The following is a 12,686-nucleotide window of genomic DNA, read 5'->3' on the forward strand; positions in this document are numbered from 1 at the left end:
CTTGTCCCAAAACACAGCTGGCTCTTTGAGCATGTTGTCGCTCTAGAACATATTTAATTATTCAATGGGCCTCGTTCTGCTCTGACTGGTTTTCAATGGGGTAACTGGGACTGAGGTGCTTAAGTCTGGGGTTTAGGTACCTAAGTCCCGTTGTGGATCTGGACCAAGGAGACAATGCCACGGAGAGCTGCCATCTTCCATCCCCCTATCTACTTACTCAGGTAACTCTCTCTGCACCATCAGAGCTATTTTCAACTCTATTCAGCAATGATAAAAAGCTCTTCTTCCGTCATGGAGGCAATTATTAAAGTTTAATATTTAACCCTTCCAAGAGCGGGAGCAGCCTATCCCTTTAGCCAGACGATACATGGTTAAAATAGACTTTCGCTGTAATGTGATCTCCCGTGTTCAGTGCACACTCAGGGTGTGCCTGTGATGTCTTACACTCATGTTGCTGTGACAGCATAGCATTGTGCCCATTTGTAAGAGAGATGGATTATTTCACTGGCACACAAGTACAAGAAACCATGTATTTCAGTTCATACTCCATCTAATGCAACAAGTGCCATCCTTCCTGAGGGAAGTTACGCTGCAACAGCAACGCCATATTATTGCCAGAGCAAAACTATGGACATGCTAATCCTGATGCATTTGTCTAATCATAGTAGGGTGAAATTCACTGTTGTGCAGAAGGCCAACAAAACCCTGTGCAGTGCTGAAGTCCGCTTTCAGAGCCCCCAAAATATTCTTTAAGTGGTGCTTATGGCCTTGTGCTAGGCCTCTGCACAGGACTGAATTTCCCACATTAAAGCCCAGTATAACTGACAGTATTGTTACAGGGCAAGCAGCACAAAGTCGTGTCAGAGAACATTAAGATGGAATGAGAGTTTTTGAGAGAGGTAAAATGTGTTTTGATGTTTGTTCTGGTTTTTCTGACAGACGGACATTGATAAAACAACATGAATGGTGCACAATCAAAACCTCATTGCACAAAGCTAGAAACTATTGTTCGTATTTCACATTGTTACGTCTGACGGATAACTGAACGAACTGTGGTGTCTGATATTTAAACATTCCACACCAAAACCAGTCATCTGGTTTTAATGAACACATTTCCCAAACAAGATATGGGTAGTAAAGGGACATTTTTTTCCCCTTAGATATTTTGCTTCTGTTTGCTGTCTCTGATATCAAAGAGGGCATTAAACTGTTTAGGACCTAAGAAAGAAAATGTAAAACAAAGACTTTCTAACCATCTCTCATACCATGCTGTGCTATGTGCTTTTCTCTTATTTAAACGCCTTATTTCAGAAAAATGGGAGGCTGAATGAGCATCCTGAGATGGAATGAGCAGCAGCATATTTAGATGCTGCTAAGTTTTAAGTGCATGAAATTTTGCAATATATGGCCCTTAGTATAGAACTATGGCTATGTATCATACTGTAAAAGGAACAAATACAGCATGTGCCAGGTTGTTTGAGAGCCCAAATCAGCATGAAGAAAAGGTTGACGATTGCAGAACTACATTAAACACAGTTTACAAGGTCATACTATGGTTAATTTGACCTTAACATTTAATCAAAATTGCCCCTTATTGAAGGCTTCTGCTAATAGGTTTCTGCTTTGAACTGATCTTTTCACAGGCAAGATATCAGGAAAAAAGCACCTGAAGTGTCTTCACAGATAAATCTATACAGGTTCACTATCTCTGAGCATCCTGTACCACCACAAGTCCATTTACAGGTCCAATCCTGCACCATTTAAGTCAATGGCAAGACTCACATGGAGGTCCGTGGGTTTAAGATTAAGTCCTACATTAGGAAAAACATTCGGCTTTAGTTTAAGAGGTGGATGTACACTGGCTCAGAATCCCACTGAACTTAAGGGAAGTATGGATCAACATCCAAACTTTTTTATCTAGAGTACAGAGCAAAACCAGAATATCAGATCCAACTCTTCTTGATATTTGGGGAAGATCAAATCTAGATCAGAACAGAGCTCAGGACCATCTCTATGTATTTCTATCAGTAGTTGTTGTTGTTGTTGTTTTAAAGAAACGTAACTAAGGAATCCTGAAATGAATGTTTCTAACATGAAACAGCTTGGGGTGGGTCAACCCTCAGGCTGAGTTAATTTGACAGCATCCCTTTAACTTTCACAAGAGCGATCATTTAAGGAATGCTGAATTGTGACCAAAGCAGAAAATTAAAATGCGGAGCCAACTTTCAGTACCATCCCAGAATTACTTTATTCATGATTTCATTGGTAAAGCTGGTTTCCTTCCACCTGCAGGAAAATATCACATGGTAGAAACAGCGCTCAAATGGGCTGACCCTGTGAAGTGCTGGTGAATGCCTTCAGCTCCCACCAAGGAGTCAAGGGCCTTCAGCCCCTTCTAGTAGCATTGGTCCCAAAGCTAGCAGGAATTCAGAGCTTTTTCTGTAGCAGATGCAGAGATCTGGTTATTATCGCACTGAACACTATAAAATTGAAAGACTCAAAGATTAAAGGAAATTAATTATCACTCCCTTTTTTAATACATTTTAAATGCCCAGACTTATTTTGCAGTGCTCACTACTATTTTACTACATACTCCTGAGGCCTGCTCCTTCATTTCAGACCTCAGCAGGAGCTTTGCCTGCATTGTTTCCTATCTGAAGGACTAAATACAAGTGATACATTTCTTCTTCTGATTGAAGTAAGGGTGTGGCCACATATATCCTAATAGGTACTTTTTATTCATTTATATAAATTATTATTTTAACTGGGACATGTTGTATTTGGAAACACTGTAGACCTTCAGAAAGAGAGTCCCCAGATTATCGCCTATGTTTCAAGATTCAGCCTCTCCCAATCCTCCTTTCTGAAGTGATGTTGAAAATAGCTATTTAGTGCTGATAAGGCATAATTTCACAGTATGACGATACAGAAGAGTTCATCGTGATACAGAAGAGTTCATAAATTTAAATGAACGGGTTTGATTCCAATTTTGAACACACTTCATAATCCTCTCGCCTTCACCATTTCGGCCTTTCATCTAAATGCCTTAAAGCACTTTATGAGCACCAATTAATTAAAACTCACATCACCCCTGTGAGGTAGAAAAATATTATTTTACAGGCAGGAAAACTGGGGCATAAAGAGGTAAAGTGACTAGACTAAGTTTGCACCAAATCAGTGGCAGGGCTGAGAAGAGAACCCAGGAGTCCTAGTTCTCAGCTTGCTGCTCTAACCAAAAGATCACCCTGCCTCCATAGTCAGTCCATGGAAGTTTCAAATTGCATTCTTCAAGCGTTTATAGTTTTTGTAATATTTAGTGTGTACAGTATTTGAATTCTTTAGATTTCTAATGCTATTGTCCTCAGTTACTGATCACTTTACTATAGTCCTTTAATTTGTTTTGCTAAACTGGATAGGATATGGAATCCGAGTAAAAATTGCAAACTTTGTCCTTTGTAAAAAAATAAAATAAAAAGACACAACCCCAAACAGTGGAAGCATTAAAAAAAAATAGTCACATTGTTCAAGTATTTTTACCAGGTGCCACAACAGCGATTAGTGTTAAGCGACTGCTGGAGTGAACAGCCGTATCCGTTTTTGTTTTTTACTGAAACTGATTGACAAACTCTTCTCTTCTGATAATAGAGGAATGGTGGTAGCGGTCTCGAGAGGCAAAATCTGCATTCTCTTCAGTGAGCTGAGTGGTCTCCATGCCAACTGTTGCAAAGGATGGTGTAACAACAATCTGCTCCTCTGGGGATGGCCTTCTCCTGAAAACAGACAAACACACAACCTTCAGCTGTCCCATTGTTTCCCAATCTATCAGCAGCTGTGCTTTGAACTATGTAAACAAAACAAATCGAACCTCTGATGCACAAAGACTTAGAAAAAAGACACTAAAAACTTTTCTTGGTGGCTATGTGAGTTGCAGAACTCAGAGAACATTTTCCTCTACTAGAAAAAAATAGTAACCTTGCTTACAAAAATATCCCTCCTCTCCTTGGTTGCTGTCCAGTTGCTCCAAAAAGTTCTTCAGCCACATAAAGTGAGGCAGAATTTGCTTCAATTACAGTTGCACTTTGTGGCTGCTAACAAATAAAAGGATAGTCATATCTCTTACCAACCCTTTCCCAAAGTTTACAGGCAATGTGGTTGCAGAAAAGTGAGAAGGATCTACTACTAGTCATCCTGCTCGTAATGGTAAAGGTCAGTCAATGTAACTTTATGCTACAGTAAGATTTTTAGTGAGCTCTCTGTCTACAGAATATAATCTACTGTATTCAAGAGAACTTTTTCAAATTTAGGGGCCTAAATTTTGGCAACTCAGTATTGTCAATCTCAAGGATTCAAAAATCATGAATCGGGATGAAAAAAATCATGAGATTGGCTTAAAAGTCTTGAGATTTTTAAAAATGTTAGGTTCTTTATTGTTGCCTCTGGTTTCTGACTCCTTAGGATGCACACTCTTCATGATTTCAAGCTTTTCTCTGCATCCATGAGGTCTAGAAACTTTCATTTAACAAAAAAAAAAGTAAGCTGAGATTTTCATGGCATCTCTTGATTCCAGGAGCTGGGGTTTGAGAAACACGTCAAAATTCACATGACTCACAATATAATTGTGAAAGCTGGTGACACGGTTACATCCATATATAATATTTGAATAAGTAACCTGATTGTGCAAAGAGCCCTCAGCTGCCTTTAAAGTTCATTCAGCATCTTCCCAGATTGGGCCCTCAGTCTCGTTAAAATGTCCTTTCCCACCTTGCTTTGCAATTGTAAAAATAAATCTGAAGCCAAACCACCTACAATTTATTTCTGTGTGATATTGTGGATATAAAACAGCGTCAGGGGTGTGCTTTAAATTTTTTTTAAAAAGCTGTGCTGGGAATTGACTGCAGGCATTATTATAAGGCTACCCTACCAGCTGTCTAAATTAGAGAGATTTCATCTTGTGACAAGAGATAAACAAGATCAACTTCTAACTTGGACTGCTGCCAGCCTTACACTGGATCCTTTCTAGCTGTGTCTCGACCGATCAATACTACTGACAAAAGGCACCAAGGACTCTATCAAGCTGCCAAGCTGCAGTATAAGAACCTCCGGTAATAGTGACACATCTACCCAAAGGTGTGGAACTGGCTCATTACAGGGGGAACATTTCTCTTTTTACGCCCACACGGTGGATTGCTCATCCGCTGCACTGCAGCTCTCTATTGCAGGAGTTGGGTATGGAATGGTCCACAGAGATTTGAAGTGGGAATAAAAAATACACAGAGGTGTCAGGAGAGGAGAATCATTCCCTACCTTTGCAATGTGTGTATATAAAGCAAATAATTAATGTGCATATACACCTAGGGGGAACTGGATGGACGTGGTGTACAGCACACAGATCCTCTTGTTGGGTCTGACTCACTACGCAATGACTAATTCTGACTAGCCTTTTAGCACGAACCCATCCATCCACCCTGTTCTCATGCCTCACCTCATAACTCTTCTCTTTCACTCACATCATAATACAAACGAACAATGTGAAAAGAGAAAGGAAGAAACCCCGGACCTAATAAGACACGTAGAAAGCTTAATTCAAGGCCATTCCCCCTCCTTTGCCTGTATTTTGTCTAACTCAGGTTCTGATCCTGCTAACACTAATGAAGGTATGAAACTTTACTCCTGGGAGTAGTCCCAATGGCCACAGGAGTAAAGTTATACACACGATTGTGGGTTTGCAGGACTGGCACCTTTGAAAAAAGTCTTCAAGGCAGGTCCCTTGTCTTCTTTTATATAGGGGAGGCAGATTGTCTATTGCAGAGGCCCCTGGGCTAGGAGTCAGGATGTCTGGGCTCTATTCCTTGCTCTGCCACTGACCTGCTGGGGAATCTTGGCAAGTCACTTCACTCCCATCTCCCTCCCACCCTTCGTCTATTTAGACTGTAAACATTTTGGGACAGGAAGTGTTGATCGCTATGCACAGATACTTAGCACAATGCGGCCCCGATCTTGCTTGAGGTCTTTAGGTAATAAATAAATAAATATCTAAAAAACACCATGCGCACCAATGGTGTTATACTAAAATACAACAAGAAACAGTCATCATCATCTCTTCTGAATAGCAAGCTGTGTGGAACCTGGAACCCGACCTCTGCTTTCCTCCAGGAATTGACACTAGCCAGTATCCTCGCTAGCATTCCCATCCAAATTCTGGATTAGAATATTGCCATCTAGCACATACAGGGCTTGTCTACACAGTGGGGTGATTCACTCTATGGCATTCTGATTTCTAAAGAGTAATTGGTCTGTGCAGCCTCTGCTGCGGTGCACTAAAGGTTCCCTAGTGCACTTTCACGTAAATAGAAGTAAATATTTATTTTTGCCAGTAAAGTAAGCACATGCAACGCTGAATATAAAAAGGGGGCAGGTCTATTGATTTAAGTAGTAAATCACGTAGTAAAAAACGTAGTCACTTTCTCTAGCCATATCAGCACTCTAAATACAAGATGATATCAGTTATATCAAGGAACTCCAATACACCAAAAGAGGTGTGTAACAATTCTGCAACACACCGCCACATTTTTTCACAATGTCAATTGTTTATTGTTAAGCGTGAGCATTACTTATGTCACCACCAAGTGATTAGTACCAACCTGCATGAGCTGACCAAACCTAACTTAATCCAGCTGAGAAAACTGAAGTTAGCTGCTGCCCCTGCAGAGGGAAAACACATGAAAAGTCACCATGCTGCTAATTCTCTCATAATAGCTTTACATGATCTAGACTTGGAATAAAATCTCAAACAAATGTGCATATTGTTATTAGCTCTACTTACACAAAAGGTTACAGGTTTAATAACTGTGAGAATGTGTTTCATTTTTTCCCATACATGAAAGCTTTTAAAGATTCTCAAGAATGTAACCTGAAGAGAACCATTGATTATTCCTAGACATAAGCTTTATTAAACTGTAATAACAATATCCCCTATATTTTCTCCAGTAGATCTCAAAGCACTTTACAAAGGAGTGTGTATCACTATCCCCATTTACAGATGGGGCAAATAGACACAGAAAAGTGAAGTGACTTGCCTGAGATCACCTAGGCAGAGTTGGGTATAGAACCCAGGACTCCTGAGTGCCAAGCCAGTGTTCTAGCCACTAGGCAACATTGCCTCCTCTACTGGTATAGGTAGTGACAAAATGTAGTGATCATTTAAGGAGCAGAAAACTCAAAAGCATGTTCAAATTGTATAAAAAACAAAGATTGAAAAGCTAGGACATTTTAAGTTAAGGTAAATCTTTCAAATAATATGTTGGAAAATATGGAAAGATAGAGTTAAGGTACTCCTAATAACCTTTATTCTGCCCCAATATTCCATATCGGAGATAAATTGAGGCTGAAAAATGGGGAACTGATGTGTAGAGGGTAGATGGGACATTCAACAACTTAACTGCTTATTTCTACGTTTCTTATAATTTGCGTTCATGGGATCTGCAATCTAGCAACCTCAAGTCTAAATTATCAAAAGAGGATATTTTCAAAAGCATGTGAGTGATTTAGGAACTCAAATCCCATTGACTTTCAAAGTTCCATTGATTTTTCTCCTCCAAAATTTTGTGCACCCGCCCTCCCACACATGCACACACAGAGGTCGTCAACACATTGATCCCCACCACATATATACCAAGGAAGTGTAGGCTACGGTAGCTTGCTTTCTGAACTTACTTTAGTATTTAATTTTGAACCTGTACAGTATAAACCAATCACATGCATAGATCTTTTCAATGCCCTTTTGCTTAAGAGTATCAGATTATGTTCCTCACATATTCAACCAGTTTAATTCAGAATCAAAAGGCCCTCTTGTTTTGCCATTACAAACACTGAGATTTAATGAGATGCTTATTGTAATTCCAATTTTCACAGCAGTTTTCTCAGGTAGATTTATATTGACTAATTAGGTTTATAAAAGTGTATTTATAGATTAGCCATTGATGTAATACATTTAATATCTGCAATTCCTATTAACTCTTAATACCAGTGCTTTTACTTATAGTAATTGCTCTTTCTAATTTATTTTATAGCATAGCAAAACAGTTTATTAACTTTTAGAGATGTTTAAACTCATCAGACCCAAAAATTAATCTGGTAATGCTAATTGTAGCCAGAGACAAATATAGAACTATGTTTAAAGAGTCAATTATCAAATTTTACAATAAACTAGCAAGGAAACAAAATCTGCCATTTGTAATGTGTAACTCACATGTTAAATGAAAATGCCTTAATTTCAAATTAACTCCAATTAAAATGTAATAGGTATTTAAGATGATCTAATGCTACGGATTAAAAATACTCACCAGGGGGTAGTCCAGGACTCATTTGGCCAATGTAGAAATATAGAATAATTGCTACACTCAAATTAATGAGAGTGTAGATCCATTGAATGACAAACATGATTACAAGCGATCCGATTGCCTGTTGAAAATGCAGTGTTCAGGATTACTACACAGAGCATGATTGTATTTCACTGTTACGCTAACAAATATTTCCTGCAAAATCCAGAGGATGTTTTCTGCCATTTTTCTGATCTTGTGCAAGACCTGGCAATACTCTGGACCCTGGGGCAGTATTACCAGCCATACAGAGGGGTTGCCCAGAGCAGGAGTTTATTCTTCAAGATGAAAACAGGCCAATGCCTTTGATGAAGCCAAATAAAAAGCAGCCTGTACCTATGAGAATCCAGTATTTTTATTGAATATGACAGCACTGGAGCTTTCAAGGTGTCATTTGAACATCAGAAACTCCACCTTCACCAGCATTGCCAAACCCTGTACACCAAACCACCCCCATTTTATATCCTACCGAAAACCTACGTTCTGCACCCCCAGTGCCTCCTCTGGAGTTTTAACCAGTAGCTCTGGATAATCATAGATCTCCCGGCCGTACCCTACTGGTCCTCTGGCCTACCTCCTCTATATAGGAGTGGGGAGAGAGCTGCCACAGAGCATGGCTGGGTGATATACAGAGAGCGAAGATAGACTTCTCTGTGGCTCCCAACCCAAACAAAATGGAAATGCGCTAGACCCATCAAAGTCAGCAGAATTTCAATGGGCTTCAGATAAGGCCATAAACCTGATTCCTTTGTGACTTTTTGCTTGTTTTTCGCAAATTTGGATCAATATTTCCCAAATTTTTCACCCATCATATAGACGGGTTGAGATTTGCCACCTTTCAACATGCAGCAGAATTTCGCCCAAAGGTCATTACTATAATGATGAGAGAGCTCTATGATGCAACTGCCTTACAACATAATCATCATTATTACTATTTTCTTATTTGCTTCCTGTAGCACCGCCTATGTGCAAGATGCTGTACCAGTATAACAGGAGGCATGGCCCTGCCCCAAAGAGCTTACACAGAAAAAAACAGAAAGATACGATAGACAGCAGAAGGGAAATGAGAAGGGACTCAACCTAGAAGTAAAGTGGTCAAGGTGACTGCTTAGTCAACCCTTTGTATTATCAAACTCTGTATTACCAATTTAAAAATACAGGATATAATTTCAAAAGCGTCTAAGTTTCATTTTCAAAAGTGACTTAGGAGCCTGAGTCCCATTGTGCCTAAGTGACTAAGGCCCAGATCCCTGAAAGGGATTAAGGTGCCTAACTCCCATTGATTTCAATTACGTGCCTTTGAGGGTATGGGCCTAGACCTCTTTCAGAAAGGGACGTAGGCACTTTTGAAAAATGTATCCATACAGAGTATCCCCCTGTTATCCTCAGGCGCACCATCCATAGAGTCTCATAGGCGTCAGGGTAAACGTGGGTTGTCAGGAGGTGTCTGAATAGGGGTCAGAGTAGTGTCTTTGCATGCCAGCTCAGGAAGCATGTTCCATGTCTGGGGGACAGCATGGAGATGCTTGTAGGAGAAACAGTTAAGCAAGTCAAGGCTGGCATTACTGCCAGAGCTGAGCAGGCAGGGGAGTGGGGCAGACAGAGGCAAGGGGTCAACAAGTATATTTATAGATGTGCACATATATTATTAAGCTTCCATATCAAGTCTTTTAAATCACTGTGTACCTACCCCAGCCCCAGTTATCCACCATGGTCTCTTTCCAAGCCAAATCATTCCACAGAAGCCAAGTCTGCTTTAATAACAATGTCAGAATCATCTCTTTACACAAATGTAAGAATTCCCCCATGCTTATGTGAGGTGTTAACCGCAGTCGTGATATAAGAGCTCAGTATTTGGGAACCACGCTGTTTACTGATCCAAAATGTAGATGTTAGCTTGCAACTGCTTAGAAGATTTCATCCACTCAGGAAAAGACACCTTACATTCATCCCGCCCATCTCATCACAGTTCAGCAGGGCCTTTCTCTGGCAGTTAGCATTTGATGAGCAGATGAGCTACTGAGCAATGTGGTTTGAAATGTGGTTGCCAAAGCCAAGCTAAAGATAGTGGGTAATTTAATAGGTGCGCTGTATGTTGTTTAACTGTACTCACTATACATATACATGAAATCACGTATGTGGAGACAATATCCATGTGATAAAGTGCAAAGCCAGGTGATAACTTCATTTATCATGTACCTCTGACCACCTTTCCTGCCATCTGCTCCAATCCATCTCCCCAAGACTTATTTTAATGTTCCAAATCCCTCAACTGCTTCAGACACCTGCGATTTTTTAAGAGAAATGTTTCCCCTCCTTCCCCAAAGGTGGGATTTCCCTCCAAAATTACTCTTGCCCTAGGTCTGGGGAAAGCAAAATTCTATGCAGTAACGGTTCTTTGATACATAAAAATGGCATGGCTTCTAAGCTGACATCTGACTACACTGCACGGCTAGAAAGGGGAGCTTCACACCAATGATAAGGGGGAGATTCCCAATGGAACTAGTCATGTTCTTTCTGGTCTGAAAAGGCCCCGAGATACCTGCCTTTTTAGGTCATTGTCAGATATTTTGATGATGTGCAGTGAGCCCTGTACAGTGGGATTCATGCTAAGTAAGGCACCTGGGCTTTACAGGTGGAAGGATAAAAGATAGTCCCACTCAAAATGCAAACATTCCTAAAATAGTTTTCTGATATGTAGGTGGCACATACATAATGCATGTGGTATTCACATTCTAGCAGCACAAGTCTGGATTAGACACTTCACTTCTGAGTGGCAAAACCCTGAGTAAACTGTGCCGATCACCCAACATTAGCGCTTCTAAAACCTTTATACCACAACACATAGGAATTGCCAGACTGGATCAGACCCGAAGCCCAGTATCCTGTCTCTGACAGTGGCCAGCACCAGATGCTTCAAAGGAAGGGTGGGAACCTCACCATAGGCAGATGTGGGGTAATGTGCCCCCCATGAAGGTTTCACCCTGATCTGTAATAACTAGAGATTAACTTAAGTCCTGAAGCATGACGTTTAATAAACTTTCCACAATTTTTGTTCGCATTAGGTATTACTATGATATACACCATCATATATATGCCTATGTCACTTTCAGTAGGACTGAACTTTACAGGTAGTGAAGTGTCCAGAAGGACCCCTAGACTGAATAGCACCCTCAATGGCAGGAAGGCAAGTGGATGAATGTGACATAGGCAGCACACGGATTCCTCACCTGTTGCCAGAAATTTGAGCAAAACAATGGACCCCCAATTGGCTAATTGTGGAATCTCATTTTAACGAAGTAGCAAAGATGGCATTCTTCTTCCATCTACGAAAAGGACCCATAGAAATGTGCACACCCAGCCAGTGTGATCAACCAGGTCTTACTGACTGATTCCTGTAACTTCACAACTGCTGGTCTCTCAAAAACCACTTTGAGAAAAGTGCAGTTGCCTCAAAATGCTGCAGTGAGGTTAATCATTGGTGCAAGATATCACAGCCATATTCATCTCATTCGCAAATCACAGCCTGGGCTTCCAACGACGTTTCAAGCTGATTTTACACTGTCTCATTCATAGTCTTGTTTTGCTTATTTTGCCATCGGCCTACATTTCATCTTGCTCCTTAGACCCCAGTCTCTAACTACTATGGGCTACATTCTACTCTGGGTTACACCACCTAAATCCAGAGTAACTCTGGATTTACATCAGCAAGACCAGGAGCAGAATGTATCCCTTTCTTCCTAAATATGGATTGGAAGCAGGAAGTCAGATCCTAGGTTGGGACTCTAAAATTATGGTGTTCCCACACTATTTAAATAAGATCAACCACTTCTGTCCCATGTTGACTTTTAGTGAGATCCTGGTCTGGCCTGCTCACACATGAAAGGGAATAAGATGGCATACGCCCACTATTTGCATTTTGTGGTAGGTGAAAGCATCCTCTGCAGAGTCACTAAGCCCTTTCCCACTGGCCCAGGTGGGCAGTGATTGGGCGGAGCGAGAATGGATAGACCCTTGGCTCTGCGCCCCCCTCCCAATGCATAGGGCAGCACAAGTGCACCAGGTAGCGTGCAGATGCAGGGTACTTGCCCCCAATGCACTGGGGAGGTTGGGGATTGGGAGGCAGATTGCGACACTGAGTCATAACCTCCTTCCTGGGCTATACCTGCAGCAGCCAAGCAATGCACTGCCACACACACAGGGCTCATGGCAAAGTCACAGCTAAGCCCTAAAGCTTTTCATTCAGCCCTGTGTATCTGAGCTCTACGATTAACCAACCACATAATGATTTGGGATACTGGAAATGAA

General features: G+C 40.9%; 1 protein-coding gene across 1 annotated transcript in view; it reads right to left on the minus strand.

The window, feature by feature from the left end:
- Positions 1–2,078: 2,078 nt before the first annotated feature.
- Positions 2,079–12,686, minus strand: part of SLC12A8 (solute carrier family 12 member 8) — an 85,736-nt gene continuing 75,128 nt past the window's right edge. The window contains exons 11-13 of the mRNA XM_029910471.1: positions 8,343–8,460; positions 6,642–6,702; positions 2,079–3,770 (exon numbers count right to left, since the gene is read on the minus strand). Coding sequence (XP_029766331.1) covers positions 3,605–3,770; positions 6,642–6,702; positions 8,343–8,460 — 345 coding nt within the window. The 3' untranslated portion in view covers positions 2,079–3,604. The remainder of the gene's footprint in view (positions 3,771–6,641; positions 6,703–8,342; positions 8,461–12,686) is intronic.

Source organism: Terrapene carolina, unplaced genomic scaffold (genome assembly GCF_002925995.2).
Source record: "Terrapene carolina triunguis isolate 2854851 unplaced genomic scaffold, T_m_triunguis-2.0 Scaffold62, whole genome shotgun sequence".
Lineage (NCBI taxonomy): Eukaryota > Metazoa > Chordata > Testudines > Emydidae > Terrapene > Terrapene triunguis.